We start from the raw sequence: 23433 nt of genomic DNA, 5'->3' as shown, positions 1-23433 counted from the left end.
GTTAGAAAAAGATTGAAATGCACTTCAAAATGCTATGCAATATATCTTTGAATGGGTGGGTATTAGAAGGTTGCTTTATCATGTCTATCCCCTCTGGTCAGGTGAAACAATTGTATGCTTGCTATTAAATAATCTTTATACAAAGGGGTGGGCAGGTACGTAAATAAGTGATGTTTTTGGCGACAGTTTCTGCAGCTGACTGTAGGCTAGGCTGTACAGTAATACAGAGAGGGGTTGGACCACTGTATGTTTGCATATGGGAGGAGCGCACGCTCAAAGACAGAGTTCATTTCAGCCATGTAAACATTAGGAGTTTGATCGCTGAAAGAACAAGGCGCACAACTGGAGAGGATCCCAAGCAAGACAGGTAGGTTGATAAACGATATGCTCTATATAAAATGAATTATAACCAAATGCACGTATGCTAGGCTACTAAATAGCTTAGAGTGAATTGCATCATATGGAATGAATATTACAACGTGTGAAGATAATTATTGTGATCTAGGTTGGTATCGCCAATTTATGTTATGTTGCCAGTAGGTCACGTCATTGTAGTTCGACAACAAAATACGTTTTCTTTCATTCACTGTGTAGCCTATAGTCATGGACAGTTCCAAATAGCCTACTTTCCAAATTAAAACATGATCTTTCCCAATATTAAATTAGCAAGCAAAGATGCCTCAGTGGTGAAAGAATACTAGCCTAATACTGTGCACGAAATGATGATATCATGTGAAGATACTTTATTAGAGCCAAGAGAACAGGTTCGTTATCATTCATTGGCAGCATGACGTGGAACAGGAAATACTGTAGACAAGGCACACTTCTACAGGTGATATGTTCTTTTTGAACGTCTAAACTATGCTAACTATACAGTATTTGAATAGAATACGTTTAATGTACAAGCCAATGACGTAGGCTACAGTAGATGTTCAAATGTTTCTTGGTATAATTACATTACATTAATCCAATACTGGCCCATTTCCAATTGCAGCAGGTCTATGAAAGTCTGGAAATGGCCTTCCATTGAGTTACAAGAGACAGAACAGCTCATGGAACCCTTAAAATTATAATGACTATTTCCATGGTGGAACCCTCACCTCACCCTGGTGCCCCTTTTAGAACAAGTGAAGTAAGTGAAGTGAAGGTGGGGGGTGCTGTGTCCTACTAACTAACCAGGGCTGTTCCTGAAAAGTAAATGTTAAATGTGGAGACCTGCTGCTCAGCACACAGACACACCCCCGCCGCAGCGCCCTGTAATCCTGGAACCCAGGCAGTCTCCATACCCTGAAATTATCCACCAGGCACCCACCCATGTGTGGCTAAGCCACCAGGGTGTAACGGAGTGGTTTCAGCCGACCGGAGACCTGCCCATGTTGGTCTTCTAAGGGGGAAGGATAAAGTTACTGCTATGTGCTGCCTGTAAATTATTTTTCCATGTAAAAGAGTAGGAACATGCACATGTTATTTGGTCCTATGTCTTGATGGAAGACAGGCTTGACCTTGTTTACAATGCTAATCAAATCAAACTTTGTCACATGCGCCGAATACAACAAGTGTGGACCTTACCATGAAATGCTTCCTTACAAGTCCTTAACTGACAGTGCAGTTGAAGAGTTAAGAAAATATTTACCAAATAGACTAAAGTAAATAATATATTTTTTAAAGTAACACAATAACAGTAACGAGGCTATATGCAGGTGGTACCAGTTAGTTGAGGTAATTTGTACATGTAGGTAGGGGTGAAGTAACTATGCATAGATAATAAACAACAAGTTGCAGCAATGTACAAAAGGGAGGAGGGGGGGTCAATGAAAATAGTCTGGTGGCCATTTTATTAAATGTTCAGCAGTCTTATGGCTTGGGGGTAGAAGCTATTGAGGAGCCTTTTGGTCCTAAACTTGATGCTCCGGTACCGCTTGCCGTACAGTAACAGAGAAAACAGTCTATAACTTGGGTGACTGGAGTCTGACAATTTTATGGGCTTTCCTCTGACACCGCCAAGTATATAGGTCCTGGACAGTAGGAAACTTGGCCCCAGTGATATACTGGGCTTTATGCATTACCCTCTGTAGCGCCTTACGTTCAGATAACGAGCAGTTGCACATACCAGACGGTAATGCAACCGGTCAGGATGCTCTCGATGGTGCAGCTGTAGAACTTTTTGAGTATCTGGGGACACATGCCAAATCTTTTCCGTCTCCTGAGGGCAAAAAGGTTTTGTTGTGCTCTCTTCACAACTGTCTTGGTATGTTTGGACCATGATAGTTCGTTGGTGATGTGGACACCAAGGAACTTGAAACTCTCGACCTGCTCCACTACTGCCCCGTCAATATTAATGGGGGCCTGTTCCGCCCGCCTTTTCCTGTAGTCCACGATCAGCTCCTTTGTTTTGCTCACATTGAGGGAGAGGTTGTTGTCCTGGCACCACACTACCAGTTCTCTGACGTCCTCCCTATAGGCTGTCTCATCATTGTCGGTGATCAGGCCTACCACTGTTGTGTCGTCATCAAACTTAATGGTGTTGGAGTCATGTTTGGCCATGCAGTCACGGGTGAACAGGGAATACAGAAGGGGACTAAGTACACACCCCTGAGGGGCCCCAGTCAGGAAGTCCAGGATCCAGTTGCAGAGGGAGGTGTTTAGTCCCAGAGTCCTTAGCTTAGTGATGAACTTCGTGGGCACTATGGTGTTGAACGCTGAGCTGTAGTCAATGAACTGCATTTTCACATAGGTGTTCCTTTTGTCCAGGTGGGAAAGGGTAGTGTGGAGTGCAATTGAGATTGCGCCATCTGTGGATCTGTTGGTGCAGTATGCGAATTGGAGTGGGTCTAGGGTGTCCGGGAGGATGCTGTTGATGTGAGCCATGACCAGCCTTTCAAAGCACTTCATGGCTACGGACATGAGTTCTATGGGTCGGTAATCATTTAGGCAGGTTACCTTCGCTTCCTTGGGCACAGGGACTATGGTGGTCTGCATGAAACATGTAGGTATTACAGACTCGGTCAGGGAGAGGTTGAAAATGTCAGTGAAGACACTTGACAGTTGGTCTGCGCATGCTTTGAGTACACGCACTGGTAATCCGTCTGGCCAGCGGCTTTGTGAATGTTGACCTGTTTAAAGGTTTTTTCACATCGGCTACCGAGAGCGTTATCACACAGTCATCCAGAACAGCTGGTGCTCTCGTGCATGCTACTGTGTTGCTTGCCTCGAAGCGAGCATAAAAAGCATTTAGCTCATCTGGTAGGCTCGCGTCTGGGTTTCCCTTTGTTGTCTGTAATAGTTTTCAAGCCCTGCCACATCTGATGAGCGTCAGAGCCAGTGTAGTAGGATTCAATCTTAATCCTGAATTGACGCTTTGCTTGTTTGATGGTTCGTCTGAGGGCATAGCAGGATATTCTTGCGTACAGTCACTGTGGGAACAACGTTATCAATGGACGTATTGATGAAGCCGATGACTGAGGTGGGGAACTCCTCAATGCCATTGGATGAATCCTGGAACATATTCCAGTCTGTGCTATCAAAACAGTCCTGTAGTGTAGCATCCTCGTCATCTGACCCTTTCCGTATTGAGCGAGTCACTGGTACTTCCTGCTTTCAGAAGGAATCGGAAGGATAGAATTATGGTAAAATTTGCCAAATGGAGGTCGGGGGAGAGCTTTATATGCGTCTCTATGTGTGGAGTAAAGGTGGTCTAGGATTTTTTCCCTCTGGTTGCACATGTGACATGCTGGTAAAAATTTGGTAAACGGATTTAAATTGGCCGACCTTCCAATGCTGTTGCCCCTATTGTTGAGTGAGAAGGAGAGGTATCGGAGAAAGAGAGCGATCACTGCAATAAGAAGAAGACTCAATGATAAAGAGCTAAAATCTAAGAAATTTGAAGAAGGCAAAGTAAATGTGGAAATTTGGGTTGTTTCTAAAAAGGTCTTATTAACAGATATGTCAACATTCCTCTGTTGGGCAGTACCTCATATTGATTACTGTGCATTTATCTATTCACTGACTGAACTTTGTTTAAATCAACCGCATTGATTGGACAGTGGGAAAGGACATACACTGATTCCTGACCTGCCATCATTCATTCCATTAGTGTGTGCTGTGCCATAAAGCATTCACAGTGTATGTAAACCACTGTCTAAAAATGCACAATTAACTGCTCTCACATAAACATACATCCATATTTTCGAACCTGCATTTAGCATCATAGTCCACTTAGAGCTCCCCATAAAATGTCTCCTCAAATATGATGATGATTGCTTTCCAAACATTTCTAAACTAAACTGCAAAGCTCTTGAATAGTGTATGTTTCTTTCTCTGTGGGAGCAGTGTGTGTGTGTGTGTGTGTGTGCATGTGCGTGTGTGTGTGTTTAACTGTGTGTGTTTAACTATCCTCAAGTGGAGACATTTTGCCACTCCCCACAAGGAAAAGTGCTATTTTAGGGGTGGTTAGGGTTACAATTCGGGTTAGAATTAAGGTTAGTGTTAGGGGTTACGTTGAGTGTTAGGTATAGTTTTAGGGTTAAGGTTAGGGGTTAGGGAAAATAGTATTCTGGATGGGACTCTATCACTATGATGAGCTCTGATCTCCACAGGGGTGAGTCACTTCTGGTACTGACTCTGGCTTTATTTTGAACCCTCCCTTTGATGGTGAATCTGACTAAATAACTGGACAGCTATCATGTAACATGTCATTATGTGGGGCCCAAAATGGTGGCCGCAGTTTCACGACTCCTCTAGAGTAAAATACAGCTTTCATGGCAACTGGGGTGACTCCTCTCTAGAAATAGCTGGTATAGCTAACATAAGGATAGTGGAGTGCCATCCATTACTCAGTCTGTGAGCATGTGGGATAGGTTTGGCTGCCAGTTTTCCCATCACCACCCATCCCTGTAGACTCAGAGAGAGAACTGGGTGCAGCAGTAGGGACTGGTGGAAAAACAGGCTGTGCTGTGCACACAGCTGGGAGGACCAGTGGAAAACTAGCCTGGTGGAGAAGCTATCTGTTGACCTGCAGGTCAGTACACAGTACAGTCATGCAGAGGACACCATTGGAAAGAAATATCTTCAATCTCATCTGAAAAATATTAGTCAGAGTAAATACGAATAGAAATAAATTATAAACTTATATCCACACCTTTACTTACTCATAGAAGCCCTGTAGCATATTTGAGCCTTTATGATGCTCTCTGCACTGTCTGTAACCTTGAGGGACCTGCCATTGATTGATAGCCTTGAGTGAGGCATCAAAACATTGAGTATTGGCCTCAGCGCTACAGAAGGAGAGGAGACAGAGAAGGCTTCTTGACAAGGACATGTTGCCTTTGATGTGGTTACTTGTCTATATCATTTACTGATATAGGATTCCTAATAGAGCTTTGTTCAGAGAGCAACAGTCAGGAAGTAGTTATTGGTTTACAGCCATCCTCTCAGAAGTGTGTTACAGAGAAAGCGAAAAATCTGTGAGTCAGGAAGGTGGTGTTCTATCTGAAACGAGCTGATTGCGGTGACCCGTGGAATGTTGTCCCACTCCTCGTCAATGGCTGTGCGAAGTTGCTGGATATTGGCAGGAACTGGAACACGTTGTCGTACATGTCAATCCAGAGGATCCCAAACATGCTCAATGGGTGACATGTCTGGTGAGTGTGCAGGCCATGGAAGAACAGGGACATTTTCAGCTTCCAGGAATTGTGTACAGATCCTTGCGACATGGGGCCATGCGTTATCATGCTGAAACAAGAGGTGATGGTGGTGGATGAATGGCACGACAATGGGCCTCAGGATCTCGTCACGGTATCTCTGTGCGTTCAAATTGCCATCTATAAAACGCAATTGTGTTCATTGTCTGTAGCTTATGCCTGTCCATACCTTAACCCCACCGCCACCACGGGGCACTCTGTTCACAACGTTGACATCAGCAAACCGCTCGCCTATACGACGCCATACACATGATCTGTGGTTGTGAGGCCGGTTGGACATACAATGCCATTTTAGAGAATTTGACTTATGATAGAGAAATAAACATTATCTGGCAACACCTCTGGTAGACATTCTTGCAGTCAGCATGCCAATTGCACACTCTCTCAAACCTTGATACATGGGTTGTGTGACACAACTGCACATTTTACAGTGACATTGTATTGCCCCCAGCACAAGGTGCACCTGTGTAATATTTAATCAGCTTTGTGATATTCCACAACTGTCAGGTGGATGGATTATCTTGGCAAAAATAAATGCTCACTAAGAATAGGGTTGAAATAAAAATTTGTGGAAACATTTTTGAGAGAAATAACCTTTTTGTGCGCATTGAACATTTCTGGGATCTCGGGGCGGTAGGTAACTTAGTGGTTAGAGCGTTGGACTAGTAACCCAAAGGTTGCAAGATTAAATCACCGAGCTGATAAGGTAAAAATCTGTCAATTCCACCCCTGAACGAGGCAGTTAACCCACTCACTGTTCCTAGGCCGTCATTGAAAATAAGAATTTGTTCTTAACTGACTTGACTAGGTAAATAAAGGTTAAAAAAATAAATTCAGCACAACACGTTGCATTTCTATGTTTTTGTTCAGTATAAGATGCATTTTGGAAGCCGGAGATGCACTCGCACCTTTTTAAAGGCGGCAGAAGCTTGTGAAGTGCAGGAGAATAGAAAAAGGCCATTCCTGAAGTCCTCTCACATCATGAACTGAAAAGAGGTAGAGAGCATGAACAGGCAGAGATTATCCCCATTTAAAGTACATTTTACTGGCATCCTTTTTGGTTCATGTCTCCTGTATTGGAATAGTGGAATACTATACCATGCTGTGTTGCATTCTCTTCCTTTTTACTATACCACTCTGTGTTGTGTCGTGCCTAAGAACAGCCCTTAGCTGTGGTATATTGCTCATGTACCACTTCCCTTCGGGCCTTATTACTTAATCATTTTCTCCTTCAGTGTTGTGGTGGGGCGATTTTCCCCGGTGAATGAAACCGTGTTTTGTACTGTCGGGTCAATCTGCCTAAGGCAAAGTTATGACTCCACCGTACAGTTCTTTAAACAGTACACTAGAAGGCTCAGTTGGAACACCAGGATGCAGCATATTTCAGGTCAGGTGCAAAGTACTCTACTTTGCTATTCAAATTCTGTGAGTAGCCCTCTCTTCTGAGGGACCTGTTCATATCAGTTTGGAAGTTGTATCTAGGGTGGGTAGATAGACAGCATGTGGACTGTGTTGGCCTAACCATTTGGTATTTTATTAGGATCCCCATTAGCCGGTGCAAAAGTAGCAGCTACTCTGCGCGGGGTACACATGAAACATGACATAATACAGAACAGTTCAAGGACAGAACTACATCAATTAGAAAACCATACATAAAATTGTGCAGTGCTTCCACCTAGTGGGTAAAATGCCTCTAAGAACATGGTCCACCTAAGGAAATATAACACGCCTCTACAGTAAATGAAACAACACAATCTATTCCTTTTAACTTAAGAATAAACACAAACACAAGGTAAAGTTCTGAATTATTATTCCTCCATTTCCTGTATCTCCTAACGTCCATGCAAGGCGGACGACACACGCAAAGTGACATGGTGTACAGTGAGCAGCTTCTACACTGTAACTACTTGAGGCAGTCTTGCAGAACATATAGTCTATACATGTGAAGCCTGCATTTAAATTCAGTTTCAACATGGTCTATACGTGTGAAGTCTGCATATCAATTCAGTTTCAATAAACAACTAAACTTAGAAACATGTTATAAACCAACCATTATTATCACCCCCTTTGAGTCACTAAATCAACCCAGATATATACACACTAGTTAGTAAGGACCTGGCACCAGGGTTTAACACCTCAGACCTCACGGATGCTTTAAATGGGGGTCTCCTTCAACACAAAAGAAACAAGAAAAAGGGCTCAGTCCCAAATAAACTCATGGTCCTGTGTCCAAGAATCTGTGCTTTATTCTGGCGCGCGAATGGAAACCACTAGTCAACGGACCTGTGGCTTTAGGTAGGACTCTTCAATCAAGCCAGATGCCCTCACTTTGAGAGCTGGATAAGCAATGGGCTGGGCTCTCTTTTCTTAGCTCAAAGAAACCTCCAAGTACAGTGCAGTCGGTGTAATGTGTCTATGCATTGTGTGTGTTTGAACATGTGTGCATGCATTGTATAGAGTCTGTGTGTGTGTGTGTGTCTTTTACCTGGATTGGCAGCTGGTACAATGGGATTGTGTGTTCTTGTGCATCGGGACAAAGCCCCTCTGATTGGTGTCCTCCCTTTATGGGAGAGAGTCCATAGGTTCTAAGTCATTCCACAGACACCCCTCTCGCTCTCTCTCTCCTCTCTCTCCTCCCATCTGTCTACCTCTCTCTACCTATTCTCTTTCCCTCTCTCTCTCTCTCTACCCATTTATGTCTACCTCCCTCTGTCTCTCCTTCCCTCTTCTCTCTCTTTGTTTACCTCCTCCTCTCTACCTATTATCTCTCTCTACCTCTCCGGCTCTTTTTTAAGTCTTCCCTCTCTCTGCTCTCTCAAGTCTCAGACCTAGCCTATAGTACAGTGACAGTCTGTCCAGCCAGCACACTTCATACAGCAACTACATACAGATGTACTACACACATCTCTCAACCAATCGCCATTTCCTGTATCTCCTAACATCCATGCGAGGTGGACGACACAAGCCATGTGACATGGTGTTCAGTGAGCAGCTTCTACACTGTAACTACTTGAGGCAGTCTTGCAGAACATATAGTCTATACATGTGAAGCCTGCATTTGGACCGCTCCTGGCAGCTGGGGATATAGAGAGGAGGCTGGGTATATAATCTCAGGCTGGGGAGGACAGAAAGAGAACTACGTTGCCGTGGCGGAGCAAAAATGGTTTGATCAGCGTTCCAGATCCTCCTTGACAGAAGAACAAACTTGCAGTCAAATAAAATCCCCAGGCCTGGGTTCAAATACTATTTGAAAGCTTTCAAATACTTTTGAGTGTTTGCTCTAGTCTGCCTGGAATGCCAGGTGGGTGGGGTTTGTAGTTTTTGGACTATTCTATTGGTCCATTAAGCCATGCAAGCTCAATTAACCACAAATAAAGCAATAGGGTTTCAAATAGTATTTGAACTCAGGTCTGAGAAGTAGGCTGTCTGGTGCAATTGTCAGAGTCACCAAAATAAGAGCCTTCAAAGAGTAAATGAGCCAGTGCTTCTGGGAAATATCCAACTACAAAAGGTTAAAATAAACACTCACGTCAACACCCTAGAGTAGCCTGCAGTTGTAAACACCATAAAGGGCATTTTGATAAAATAAACATTTAAGCTGATAAGCCAGGAATGACTAGTACAGTAAACTCTATCTCCTTCATTTGCTAATCCTACATATAAAGAGTAGTGGAATCACAGTAAACATCTTGAAGTTTCCACCACCTCCCTGCTCATCATTCTAATGAATGTGGTATTTAAAAATGTGGTGTTTAAACCCAAACTATTTAAATCACAGGACAGGAGCTGATAGTTGACGAATTAGTAATGAAAGGGACATACAGATATAGGATTTTCTAGTTTGATATTTAATTTTATTTCATCTTTATTTAACCATGTTAGCTAGTTGAGAACAAGTTCTCATTTACAACTGTGACCTGGCCAAGATAAAGCAAAGCAGTGCGACAGAAACAACGAATAAACAAGCATACAGTCGATAACACAATAGAAAAAAAAGAAAGTCTATATACAGTGTGTGCAAATGGCATGTGGAGGTATGGCAATAAATAGGCCATAGTAGCAAAGTAATTACAATTTAGCAGATTAACACTGGAGTGATAGATGATGATGATGATGGTGTGTAAGTAGTGATACTGGTGTGCAAAGTAAATAAAAACAATATGGGGATGAGGTAGGTAGATTGGAGGGGCTATTTACAGATGAACTATGTACAGCTGCAGCAATCGGTTAGCTGCTCAGATAGCTGATGTTTAAAGTTAGTGAGGGAAATGTAAGTCTCCAGCTTCAGCGATTTTTGCAATTCGTTCCAGTCACTGGCAGCAGAGAACTGGAAGGAAAGGCGGCCGAAAGAGGTGTTGGCTTTGGGGATGACCAGTGAGATATACCTGCTGGAGCGTGTGCTACGGGTGGGTGTTGTTATCGTGACCAGTGAGCTGAGATAAGGTGGAGCTTTACCTAGCATAGACTTGTAGATGACCTGGAGCCAGTGGGTCTGGCAATGAATATGTAGCGAGGGCCAGCCGACTAGAGCATACAGGTCGCAGTGGTGGGTGGTATAAGGCGCTTTGGTAACAAAACGGATGGCACTGGGATAGACTGCATCCAGAGTAGAGTATTGGAAGCTTTTTTCTAGATGACATCTCCAAAGTCGAGGATTGGTAGGATAGTCAGTTTTATTAGTGTAAGTTTTGCGGAGTGAGTGAAGGCTTTGTTGCGAAATTGAAAGATTTTGGATTGGAGATGTTTGATATGAGTCTGGAAGGAGAGTTTACAGTCTAGCCAGACTCCTAGGTAATTGTAGTTGTCCACGTGTTCTAGGTCAGAACCGTCCAGAGTAGTGATGCTAGGCAGGCGGGTGGATGCGGGCAGCGAACGGTTGAAAGCATGTATTTGGTTTTGCCAGAGTTTAAGAGCAGTTGGAGGCCACGGAAGGAGTGTTGTATGGCATTGAAGCTCGTTTGGAGGTTGGTTAACACAGTGTCCAAAGAAGGGCCAGATGTATACAGAATGGTGTCGTCTGCGTAGAGGTGGATCAGGGAATCACCAGCAGCAAGAGCGAGGTCGTTGATATATTCAGAGAAAATAGTCGGCCCGAGAATTGAACCCTGTGGTACCCCTATAGAGACTGCCAGAGGTCTGGACAACAGGCCCTCCGATTTTACACACGCAACTCTAACTGCGAAGTAGTTGGTGAACCAGGCGAGGTAGTCATTTGAGAAACCAAGACAATTAAGTCTGCCAATACGAATACGGCGATTGACAAAGTTAAAAGCCTTGGCCAGGTCGATGAAGACGGCTGCACAGTACTGTCTTTTATCGATGGCGGTTATGATATCGTTTAGTACCTTGAGCGTGGCTGAGGTGCACCCGTGACCGGCTCGGAAACCGGATTGCACAGCGGAGAAGGTACGGTGGGATTCGAAATGGTCAGTGATCTGTTTATTAACTTGGCTTTCAAAGACTTTAAAAGGCAGGGCAGGATGGATATAGGTCTGTAACAGTTTGGGTCTAGGGTGTCACCTCCTTTGAAGAGGGGGATGACCGCAGCAGCTTTCCAATCTTTATGGATCTCGGAAGAAATGAGAGGTTGAACAGACTGGTAATAGGGGTTGCAACAATGGCGGTGGATAATTTTAGAAAGAGAGGGTCCAGATTGTTGTTGGCCGGGGTTGGAGTAGCCAGGCGGAAAGCATGGCCAGCCGTAGAGATATGCTTATTGAAACTTTCGATTATCATGGATTTATCGGTGGTGACCGTGTCACCTAGCCTTAGTGCAGTGGGCAGCTGGGAGGAGGTGCTCTTATTCTCCATGGATTTTACAGTGTCCCAAAACTGGAGTTAGAGCCACAGGATGCAAATTTATGTTTGAAAAAGCTAGCCTTTGCTTTCCTGACTAACTGTGTGTATTGGTTCCTGACTTCCCTGAACAGTTGCATATCGTGGGGACTATTCAATGCTATTGCAGTCCGCCACAGGATGTTTTTGTGCTGGTCAAGAGCAGGCAAGTCTGGAGTAAACTATGGGCTATATCTGTTCTTAGTTCTACATTTTTTGAAAGGGGCATGCTTATTTAAGATGGTGAGGAAATTACTTTTAATATATAGCAGGATATAGCAGGAAGATAATCCTGCAGCAACAGGAAATGTGAATTATTATGTGTATTATATTTAATGGAAATGTTTGTAGGTTTTGATACATTTTTTTGATGGGCAGAATCAAGTCTGAAACTTCAAATTGGAAATCACAAATTTCAGAAGCCATTTTAAACCTCAAATATACTGCACATTTTAAATGTCCTGCATTGCAGGAACGTTCTCCTGCAACAGAGTGATCAGATTAAGCTCCTACATATGTAGCCTACTAGCATTTCACAATGATGACTTCCTTGACATCTGGTATTATTAATTAGTATCTCAGTTTACAACTGTCCTTTTGCTAATGGAATGGTGGTGGATATTAGTGTACTGTACGGCTGCTTGTTGTTAACTGAAGAATGAGAAGAGGTTGTCATGAGTTTCCAACAGACATGTCTGTCTCCAGCCAAATTGAAGACAATGAGGGAACATTAGCCAGTAATTACCCACAGATAGGCATTCCATCCTTCTATTACGGCTCAAGTCTCTCCAGTGTCTTCTTTCTCCTGCATGAAATAAGCACACAGTAAACACCTTTTGAACCAAAATGAAACTGAAATCCTAACCTCTTGTTCTTCTTCAGGGGGAAGACATCTTTGCCTCAGTCAAACTAAATACAGTAGGCCCAACAACAAGGACTAATTCCCATTTATCCAGGCCCCTCAGAGGCACTAGCTGACTTTGGGTGAACCAGAGAGCTCTTCATTGGTGTGTGGACAGTAGACAGTGTTGGACCATGGCGCTCGTGGACCCGACTGCATCCCATCTGGACCCGGGCATGGATGGTGAGAGCGGGGTCCTCGCCAGTGTCTTTGGGGTCCTCCCTAACGCCAACTGCCCCAAACACGGGCAAAACACTCCGGAGGACACGAAACGATGCCTACGCAAGGTCATCGGGCACCACAGGGACTACGTCAAGATCTCGCTGCCAGACGCCAAGGGCAACCGGCTGCCCACGGAGTGGTGGAAGACAGCCATAGCGTTCTTCTACGCCATCTTCAACCTAGTCCTGACCACCGTGGTCATCACGGTCGTCCACGAGAGGGTCCCGGAGAAGGAGAACAGCCCGCCACTGCCCGATAAGTTCTTTGACTACATCGACCGGGTGAAGTGGGCGTTCACGGTCACCGAGATCAACGGCATGCTCCTGGTGGGAATCTGGGTTATACAGTGGCTTTTCCTCAGATACAAGTAAGAGAACGGTTATCTTGGGATATCTGTGTCAAAGGCTATCCCCATGTATGTGAAATTCTAACCAGACTATACAACATTCAGGTTTAACAGTATAAGACAGTGATTGTAGGCTATATGAAGTGCTACAGTATGCTGAACATGACATTTTCATTATTATTATGTCACAGGAGGTTAGTGGCACGTTAATTTGGGAGGAATTAATTGGGGAGGTGGAATGGTATCAAATACATCGAACACATGGTTGGATGCCATTCCATTGGCTCCGTTTCTGCCATTATTATGAGCCGTCCTCCCCTCAGCAGCCTCCACTGTTCTATGTCCAAGAGAAATGTTCCACAGCCCTTTTAACAGTGGCCTGTTTGATGACATCATTTATTTTCCCTTTGTGTGTTTGTTTCCAGGTCGATTGCAGGTCGGAGGTTCTTCTTCCTGATTGGCACCCTCTACCTGTACCGCTGCGTCACCATGTACATCACAACCCTTCCTGTACCCGGCAATCACTTCACCTGTGCCCCCAAGGTGTGTGTGTGTGTGTGTGTCAGCTGTGGCATGTGAACCACGTCCTGCCGTGATCTCATCCTGGCTCCCTCCAGAACTCATATCGAGCTGCCTGCCATGCTCAATAGCTGCTCATAAAAAAGCCATTTTGGATTCGAATCCTGGAGACACAAACATCATCGCATCCGGTCTTGAGTTCGATTGGAAATATATGCCCCAGGGAATCGAGGTTTTCTGGGTATTGTGGTACAGTGACCTGATGGGAGAAAGATGACGACACTGGCGAGTTTAAATGCAATTTCATTGGATAGGTACAATTCTATCCATTAACACAGGCTCATATTAGCACTTCCAAACATTTACAATTGAAGTCGGAAGTTTACATACACCTTAGCCAAATACATTTAAACTCAGTTTTTCACAATTCCTGACATTTAATCCTGGTACGAATTCCATATTTTAGGTCAGTTAGCATCACCACCACCCACTGGGAATGTGAAATGTCAGAATAATAGTAGAGATAATTATTTATTTCAGCTTTTATTTCTTTCATCACATTCCCAGTGGGTCAGAAGTTTACATACACTCAATTAGTATTTGATAGCATTGCCTTTAAATTGTTTAACTTGGGTCAAACATTTCAGGTAGCCTTCCACAAGCTTCCTACAACAAGTTGGGTGAATTTTGACCCATTCCTTCTGACAGAGCTGGTGTAACTGAGTCAGGTTTGTCGGCCTCCTTGCTCGCACACACTTTTTCAGTTCTGCCCACACATTTTCCATGGGATTGAGGTCAGGGCTTTGTGGTGGCCACTCCAATACCTTGACTTTGTTGTCCTTAAGCGATTTTGCCACAACTTTGGAAGTATGCTTGGGGTCATTTGGAAGACCCATTTGCAACCAAGCTTTAACATCCTGACTGATGTCTTGAGATGTTGCTTCAATATATCCACATAATCTTCCTCCCTCATGATGCCATCTATTCTTTGAAGTGCACCAGTCCCTCCTGCAGCAAAGCACCCCCACAATATGATGCTGCCACCCCCATGCTTTAACATTGGGATGGTGTTCTTCGGCTTGCAAGCCTCCCCCTTTTCCCTCCAAACATAACGATGGTCAATATGGCCAAACAGTTTTACTTTTGTTTTATCAGACCAGAGGACATTTCTCCATAAAGTACGATCTTTGTCCCCATGTGCAGTTGCAAACCGCAGTCTGGCTTTTTTACGGCGGTTTTGGAGCAGTGGCTTCTTCCTTGCTGAGCGGCCTTTCAGGTTATGTCGATATAGGACTCGTTTTACTGTGGATATAGATGCTTTTGTACTGGTTTCCTCCAGCATCTTCACAAGGTCCTTTGCTGTTGTTCTGGGATTGATTTGCACTTTTCGCACATAAGTGTGTTCATCTTTAGGAGACAGAACGTGTCTCCTTCCTGTGCGGTATGACGGCTGCTTGGTCCCATGGTGTTTAAATTTGCGTACTATTTGTACAGATGGACATGGTACCTTCAGGCGTTTGGAAATTTCTCCCAAGGATGAACCAGACTTGTGGAGGTCTACAATTTTTTTTTCTGAGGTCTTGGCTGATTTTTTTTTATTTTTCCCATGATGTCAAGCAAAAAGGCACTGCGTTTGAAGGTAGGCCTTGAAATACATCCACAGGTACACATCCAATTGACTCAAATGATGTCAATTAGCCTATCAGAAGCTTCTAAAGCCATGACGTAGTTTTCTGGAATTTCCCAAGCTGTTTAAAGTAGATTTCCTAATTGTTTTAATGACCAACCTAAGTGTATGTAATCTTCCGACTTCAACTGTGCGTAATTTAGCAGATGGACTTGTCCAGAGCGATTTACGGTAGCGAGTCCATACTTTTTAATATTTTGTTTGTACTGGTCCCCCGTGGGAATCAAACACACAACCCTGGCATTGCAAGTGCCATGCTCTACCAACTGAGCCACACGGGAACATCGTTTGTGTTGCAGTGATGTTACAATGACGTTCTGTATAATGTTCCTCTAACTGAAGCTGCTTGTATTGTCTGTCAAGCTAATCTCTCTCTCCTATCTCTTTCTCTCTCAACCCCCCCCCCCCCCCCCCTTCTCTCTCTCTCCCTCCTATCCCTCTCTCAGCTGTATGGGGACTCTCACGCTAAGATGCAGCGTGTGCTGACGTTGATCTCCGGCGGTGGTCTGTCCATCACCGGCTCCCACCTCATGTGTGGTGACTTCCTCTACAGCGGACACACCGTCATGCTTACCCTCACCTACCTGTTTATTAAAGAGTGTGAGTGCTGGATAAAATATCACACACACACACACACATCTAAATACTGTTCATTATTGATAACTAACAAGTATATCATATTCTCATCTAGGTTAGATTATCTGTTAGGGCAAACAAGGTCCCATAGCTTCGGCATCATGATCTCTGAACATTTTCTGGATTATGTAGTAATGTTACCGGGCAGATATACATTTGGTTGATGGAGGGACATTTTCCAGGTGTGGCCTGATCCTCTATTACAGTGTTTCCCAAACCCTATCTATTACCTTCCCTCCTGTGTGGGACTTGTTCAAGAGGATGCAACGTCTGACCTTACTGACGACATACACAACCCCGTGTGTGTCTGTCCCCCCCCCACTCTCTCCTCCAGACTCATGTGTTTATATGGCCATCCACTTAACATTGACCAGATTATAAAATGAAAGGACCTCCTGTGTGTGTTTTGTCTCGTCCAGACTCCCCGCGGACGTTCTGGTGGTACCACCTGATGTGCTGGCTGCTGGCTGCTGTGGGAGTGGTGTGTATTCTGGTGGCCCACGAACACTACAGTGTGGATGTGGTGGTGGCCTACTTCATCACCTCACGCCTCTTCTGGTGGTACCACACCATGGCCAACGTCCAGGTGACATGCTGACACTGTAGGATCTAGAATGATGCTGATACTAGATATAGTAATGGGGTGGCAGGTAGCCTAGGGGTTAAGAGGGGTAGGCCAGTAACTAAAAGGTTGCTGGTTGGAATACCCAACGTGAAAATCTGTCTGTGTCCTTAAACAAGCCATTTAACCCTAATTTGCTCCAGTGGCTCCGTACTACATTGGCTGACCCTGCAAAACAACACATTTCACTGCACCTATCTGGTGTATGTGACCATGTAACATCTTAAAAATAAATGACACATTCTCTTCTCGTCATCCAGGTGAGATCTTGATCAGTCGGCTGCTGAGGGGAGGACGGCTCATAATAATGGCTGGAACGGAACAAATGGAATCCCCTATTCTAGATCACCTATTCCGCTCCAGCCATTACCACGAGCCCGTCCTCCCCAATTATGGTGCCACCAACCTCCTGTGATGTAGATAGAGTAATCGTTTCTCTTCTGGTGGTACCACACCATGGCCAACGTCCAGGTGACATGATACTGTCATGTAGTGGAAGCAGATAGATAATACAGCAGATGATAAAGTAGATTCTTGATGATACTGCAGATGGACTGATACTATCCAGCAGAAACGGCTTACCAGGCTTCAGAACCTTCAAACTCAACTCTGGACCTCGAAACCAGCTCCACTGCATTTTTTTCATTGTTCCCCAAAAATCAGGGACTGATTTAGACCTGGGACACCGGGTGTGTGCAATTAATTATCAGGTGGAACAGAAAACCAGCAGGCTCTGGATCTCGTCGGGTCAGAGTTGAATACTGCTGCTTTAGAATCTTCTTTACAATATTAATTGAATTACACCCACCAGTGAGAATGAGACAAAGTACAAAAAGTGTCCCTTTTTGACAAGCAGCTTGTTCAGTCTCTACTGCTTTCTCTGTAGACCTATTGGTGGATGAGCAAGAAAACACTGACAATACAGCAGTTTAAAAGGCCCAGTGCAGTCAAAAACTTGATTTACCTGTGTTTTATGTACATTGTGACACGGAGGTTGGAATAATATGTGAAATTATGATAATGCCATTGTAATGTAAGAGCTGTTTGAAAAGGCAGGATGAAATTTCAGGTAATTTTAGTGGGATGTAGTTTTTGCCTGCCTGGTGAAATCACCAGGTGATAAGTTAATAGACCAATAAGAAATGGTTCTAAACCAAAAGTCCCCACAAGAATAGTAAACAAACAATAAATTGACCAACTGGGGACATGATGTTAGTCCCCACGAGGTCAAATGCTATTTCTAGGGGGTTTAGGGTTAAGGTTTGAATTAGTGTTAGGGTTACGTTAAGGGTTTGGGTAAGGAGCTAGGGTTAGGGTAAGAGTACGGGTTAGGGAAAATTGGATTTTTAATGGGACTGAATTGTGTGTCCCACAAGGTTAGCTGTACGTGTGTGTGTGTGCATGTGCAATGCCAGAAGCACTCACACACACTTCTGAACCACCTACCACAGTGTTTATACGACTGAGTACACCCTCATCCTCATCCATTAGGCCTGGCTAGGATCATGATAGATGGCTCTACCCACCCTGTGAGATTCACCTCAAAAGACGACCGCTTTCTGCATGTTTACATAATGATTAACCTAATGTTAACGTAATGACCTTCATGTTTCAGGGAAATGTTGTGTTAACGTCCCATAGTTCTGTGAATTACAAGTGTGAACGTTTGTTTGATAGCAGTGTCAGCACAACGTGTAGGTTATAGAAGTGCTATAATGTGTTGGCATGGTGTTACTCCCTCTGCTGGTCAAAACTAAGACTGACATCATAATAGGGCCTGACATTTACTATTACAGCTCCTTCCCTTGTAGTTGTGTCAATTGCCTGACTGTCAACCATTTCATTGATTATTGAATTGCACAAAATTAGATGTTCTACATATCCATATTACTACTATTGATAAATGTTTATGCCAAAGTCTACCATTGTTTTTGGCTGGTGTCACGGTGCTGACTTTTGCCCTTTCGCCTGCAGTAAAAGCCTCTACCCCGTCCTCTGGCTGGGCAAAGTACTGTAGGATTTTAGTCACTTCGGTGTAACAAGGGCCTAGCCGTGCGGCCCTACCAACCCTTCTATGTATTCGTAATGGCCCTTCGCGTGAGTTGAGTCTGTTCCTTCGTTCACGTTGTCACTCCCTTATTTCCCGGTCTAGTATGGGGCCTTGGATAGATGAGTACTTTATTACTTTATGGTTATAGATTCTTCCTATACTCCCTTACCTTGGGTCTTCTTCTCTTATATATCAATACCTAAACTTATTTTCTGTTAGTTATTATGCTCGTCAGCTAGTAGTCACTTGGAAACTAGTATCGTTATATGTATTGACTTTTCCAAAGATACAGTGCCTTGCGAAAGTATTCGGCCCCCTTGAACTTTGCGACCTTTTGCCACATTTCAGGCTTCAAACATAACGATATAAAACTGTATTTTTTTGTGAAGAATCAACAACAAGTGGGACACAATCATGAAGTGGAACGACATTTATTGGATATTTCAAACTTTTTTAACAAATCAAAAACTGAAAAATTGGGCGTGCAAAATTATTCAGCCCCTTTACTTTCAGTGCAGCAAACTCTCTCCAGAAGTTCAGTGAGGATCTCTGAATGATCCAATGTTGACCTAAATGACTAATGATGATAAATACAATCCACCTGTGTGTAATCAAGTCTCCGTATAAATGCACCTGCACTGTGATAGTCTCAGAGGTCCGTCAAAAGCGCAGAGAGCATCCTGAAGAACAAGGAACACACCAGGCAGGTCCGAGATACTGTTGTGAAGAAGTTTAAAGCCGGATTTGGATACAAAAAGATTTCCCAAGCTTTAAACATCCCAAGGAGCACTGTGCAAGCGATAATATTGAAATGTAAGGAGTATCAGACCACTGCAAATCTACCAAGACCTGGCCGTCCCTCTAAACTTTCAGCTCATACAAGGAGAAGACTGATCAGAGATGCAGCCAAGAGGCCCATGATCACTCTGGATGAACTGCAGAGATCTACAGCTGAGGTGGGAGACTCTGTCCATAGGACAACAATCAGTCGTATATTGCACAAATCTGGCCTTTATGGAAGAGTGGCAAGAAGAAAGGCATTTCTTAAAGATATCCATAAAAAGTGTCGTTTAAAGTTTGCCACAAGCCACCTGGGAGACACACCAAACATGTGGAAGAAGGTGCTCTGGTCAGATGAAACCAAAATTGAACTTTTTGGCATCAATGCAAAACGTTATGTTTGGCGTAAAAGCAACACAGCTCATCACCCTGAACACACCATCCCCACTGTCAAACATGGTGGTGGCAGCATCATGGTTTGGGCCTGCTTTTCTTCAGCAGGGACAGGGAAGATGGTTAAAATTGATGGGAAGATGGATGGAGCCAAATACAGGACCATTCTGGAAGAAAACCTGATGGAGTCTGCAAAAGACCTGAGACTGGGACGGAGATTTGTCTTCCAACAAGACAATGATCCAAAACATAAAGCAAAATCTACAATGGAATGGTTCAAAAATAAACATATCCAGGTGTTAGAATGGCCAAGTCAAAGTCCAGACCTGAATCCAATCGAGAATCTGTGGAAAGAACTGAAAACTGCTGTTCACAAATGCTCTCCATCCAACCTCACTGAGCTCGAGCTGTTTTGCAAGGAGGAATGGGAAAAAATGTCAGTCTCTCGATGTGCAAAACTGATAGAGGCATACCCCAAGCGACTTACAGCTGTAATCGCAGCAAAAGGTGGCGCTACAAAGTATTAACTTAGGGGGCTGAATAATTTTGCACGCCCAATTTTTCAGTTTTTGATTTGTTAAAAAAGTTTGAAATATCCAATACATGTCATTCCACTTCATGATTGTGTCCCACTTGTTGTTGATTCTTCACAAAAAAATACAGTTTTATATCTTTGTTTGAAGCCTGAAATGTGGCAAAAGGTCGCAAAGTTCAAGGGGGCCGAATACTTTCGCAAGCCACTGTATATTATTGTCCACACAATGAAATATTCTTTAGAGCAATCACTTTAACCTATAACCAGGGTCACTTTCTGTTCAGTGAGAGTGTCAGAGGCGTTTGCTCTCCAGATCGTTAATCTGGCCTAGTTGTCAAAGTTTCAAGCTTTTATTAAGTCACTCTGTTTTTTGTCTTATACACGTTATTACAATTCAATGGTTCTACAGTTTCCTAATACATCAATAATGCTCAATCAATCCTTAATGCGCTATACTATGCCAGATAATATTGCAAATGTAAATCGCTTAACACACTTATTATAACTCTTAAACAAAGCAAACACCCATATATTTACCTTGAAGCTCTATTCCCTTGGTCCTTCCCGAAACTGGTCTTTCTTTATAAGAGTAGTAATATTTTTGCAGCCTCCCCTGTTTTATAATACTATAATTTTCTTATTTAGTCCGAATTTCCTATGGTTACACTATTTCCTGCCTACTGTTTAGATATTGATTCCCTTTTATCGACCCGTGGCTACTACGAGGCTTACTTATTTCTGGGCTTTTTCAATCTTGCCAAACTGCAATTGTCACTGACACACCAAAGATGGAACTTGTTGCTCCCAAGAGTTCTCTATGCCTCGCGCTGTTGAGGGGTGAAGTTCTCTCTTTCACAACCTTGTTCTCTTATTCTTTTTATGTGGTGTGAGCTTCCAGTGTACAACACAATTCTTAAGATATACCAGTCAATAGTTTGCTCGTGCCTTGATGTCAAAATAGTCAATACAAACAGAGTATAGTAAAGGTAATATACCTTGTCTGATGATTCTCTATGATGTCCAAATCATATGGGTTGAGGATCATGCCTAGGCACTGATCTCTCCTCCTTTTATACCTCTTTTAGACACTCAGTTAGATTGCACTCCCGAACATCTTCCCTCTATCTTAACACAGGGTGTCATTACATTATGTCCTTGCCACTTTTCTTTGCCGCGTGCTCAAGATTATGTAGCACTTAGTCCAATGTTAGTTCCTTCAGCACTGATGCCCATAAGTATTCTTCCGTTGGGGCGTTGGTTTGGTAGGTCTGTTCATACCACTCCTCCTCAGTCTTCCTGTAGGTTGGTTCTTGTTTAATGCTCAGTACTTGTAGTTCTTGTGCATTTGGCTCCCTCTGCTGGTCGCATGCTGTTGTATCAGTTTCTCCTTTTATTCCCCAGTCAATAGTTGGTCTTAGAGCCCATAAATGTGGCTCTGGATCTGGACCGGCTACTGAGGGAGGGGTCTGATCTTTTTGGGCTTTTGCCACACTGGGTAGTAGGCTAGCGGTTAATAGGTTGGACCAGTAACTGAAAGGTGTTGCTGGTTCCATTCCCCTAGCTGACTAGGTGAAATCTGTTGATGTGCCCTTTGTGCAAGGCACTTAACCCTAATTACTCCTGTAAGTTACTCTTAATAAGAGCATCTGCTAAAAGACAAAAAAATTAAAAAGAGGACTATTTATTCTTCAGTAAGGCTCATCTTTGTTTGTTGTGCTAATGCTCCCGAGTGGTGCAGCGGTCTAAGGCACTGCATCTCAGTGCAAGAGGCGTCACTACAGTCCCTGGTTCGATTCCAGGCTGTATCACATCCGGCCGTGATTTGGAGTTCCATAGGGCGGCGCACAATTGGCCCAAAGTTGGCCGGGGTAGGCTGTCATTGTAAATAAGAATTTGTTCTTAACTGACCACTACAGTCATCCTCTGCACCTCCATGATCATGGCCTCTGTGAACGGCAGGCTGCCTTTATCAGTGAGAGACGGGACCCTGTCTGGGCCCACCACTGCATCGATCTCCGCCTGCACCCTCTCTGTGGTGTGAACGGGTACAAATTACATGGAAAACATTATTACAAAGCAACGAGCATTGGGAAACAGGACACTGGATATGTTACACATAGCATTATGATTGGGTACTGTACTTCATCATGCTTCAACAAGGAGTTCTCTTTAGGCTCCATTGAACTGGTCCTCCACACCCCTCTTTCTGATGTAGTACCTTGGATATCTGGATACACGACCATGTAGAGCATCATCCACAGCACTGTGTTGGTGGTGGTATCAGTACCAGCGATTGAAGTCTCATGATGTAATGCTCACGTTTAAGTTGTCTGTTGTTTTTGTTGACAGGCCCTGCGGTGCTCGCCCAACAACTACCTCACCAACACCTGGTGGAACCCCGTGTTCAACTTCTTTGAGAGGAACGTGCAGACCCAGGTGCCCTGCTCCTTCTGCTGGCCAATCACCTGGCCCCCTGCCTGCCTTAAGAACTCCTGTAAGAAGTACAGTGCAGTGCAGAGCCTGCGGGAGGAGTAGGGAGAAGGGACTCCACCCCAGTTCAGGGTCCTTTGAACACCCCAACCTATTTTGTATTCATGCAGGATTTATGCTCTATTATGTGATTTCAAGTATTATTGTGAAGGATAGTTGAAGTTTGTGAGGAAATGGTCATATAGGGAAAGTATGTGAGAAGAATAACATAGTCCACATTGGGTCCTTGTGTACTTCACCACTACAATGTATGTTATTTATGAGGTCAGTTTATTTGAAAATGTTCTTTATTCTTGTGAATGTTACTGTAACAAACTCAACTGAAGTCAACATGTTGCGATGTCATGCAGCGCTTTGCCACTGGCTTGCAGCTTTACTCAAAACTCCAACATAAAAATTGAATTTTATAGAGCTATACATTATTACGTTTACATCAATTAGATTGAATGAATATTAAGTACTTTAAAAATATACTTTCCAAAATGTGCCTTTAAATACAAATGCATGCAATTTTAAATTGCAAACTTTAAGATGTTTGTTTTCAATGTTTTATATTGTGTATTAATTTAATTAGCATTTAGTCTTTAGTCTCATATGATTGTGTGTCCTAATGTACCATCATTTATACCTTCAGAATAAAAAAACAACACGTTGACTTCAGTTTTGTCCAAAGTGCAGATACTAGGAGAAGTATGAAGCTCGCATGGGTCAACCCCTT

The 23433-nt window shown here is 43.5% G+C and overlaps 1 protein-coding gene across 3 annotated transcripts; it reads left to right on the top strand.

Annotated features, from left to right (window-relative positions):
* The first annotated feature begins 178 nt into the window (after nucleotides 1-178).
* Nucleotides 179-23375, top strand: LOC110498629 (phosphatidylcholine:ceramide cholinephosphotransferase 2). Of its 3 annotated transcripts, none has more exons than XM_036933802.2 (6): nucleotides 179-367; nucleotides 12417-13024; nucleotides 13429-13546; nucleotides 15656-15809; nucleotides 16265-16431; nucleotides 22575-23375. In XM_036933802.2, the coding sequence occupies exons 2-6, from the start codon at nucleotides 12570-12572 to the stop codon at nucleotides 22758-22760; spliced, it is 1080 nt and encodes a 359-aa protein (XP_036789697.1). In that variant the 5' UTR covers nucleotides 179-367; nucleotides 12417-12569; the 3' UTR covers nucleotides 22761-23375. The 3 variants fall into 3 exon arrangements, with proteins under 3 accessions (XP_036789697.1, XP_036789698.1, XP_090043923.1); XM_036933803.2 differs by having other exon boundaries at nucleotides 256-367; nucleotides 16265-16326; XM_090187797.1 differs by lacking the exon at nucleotides 16265-16431 and having other exon boundaries at nucleotides 256-367.
* The last annotated feature ends 58 nt before the right edge of the window (nucleotides 23376-23433 follow it).

Source organism: Oncorhynchus mykiss, chromosome 10 (genome assembly GCF_057628025.1).
Source record: "Oncorhynchus mykiss isolate SJ-2025 chromosome 10, ASM5762802v1, whole genome shotgun sequence".
In the NCBI taxonomy this organism is placed as follows: domain Eukaryota; kingdom Metazoa; phylum Chordata; class Actinopteri; order Salmoniformes; family Salmonidae; genus Oncorhynchus; species Oncorhynchus mykiss.
This window is presented reverse-complemented; position numbering and strand designations above follow the sequence as displayed.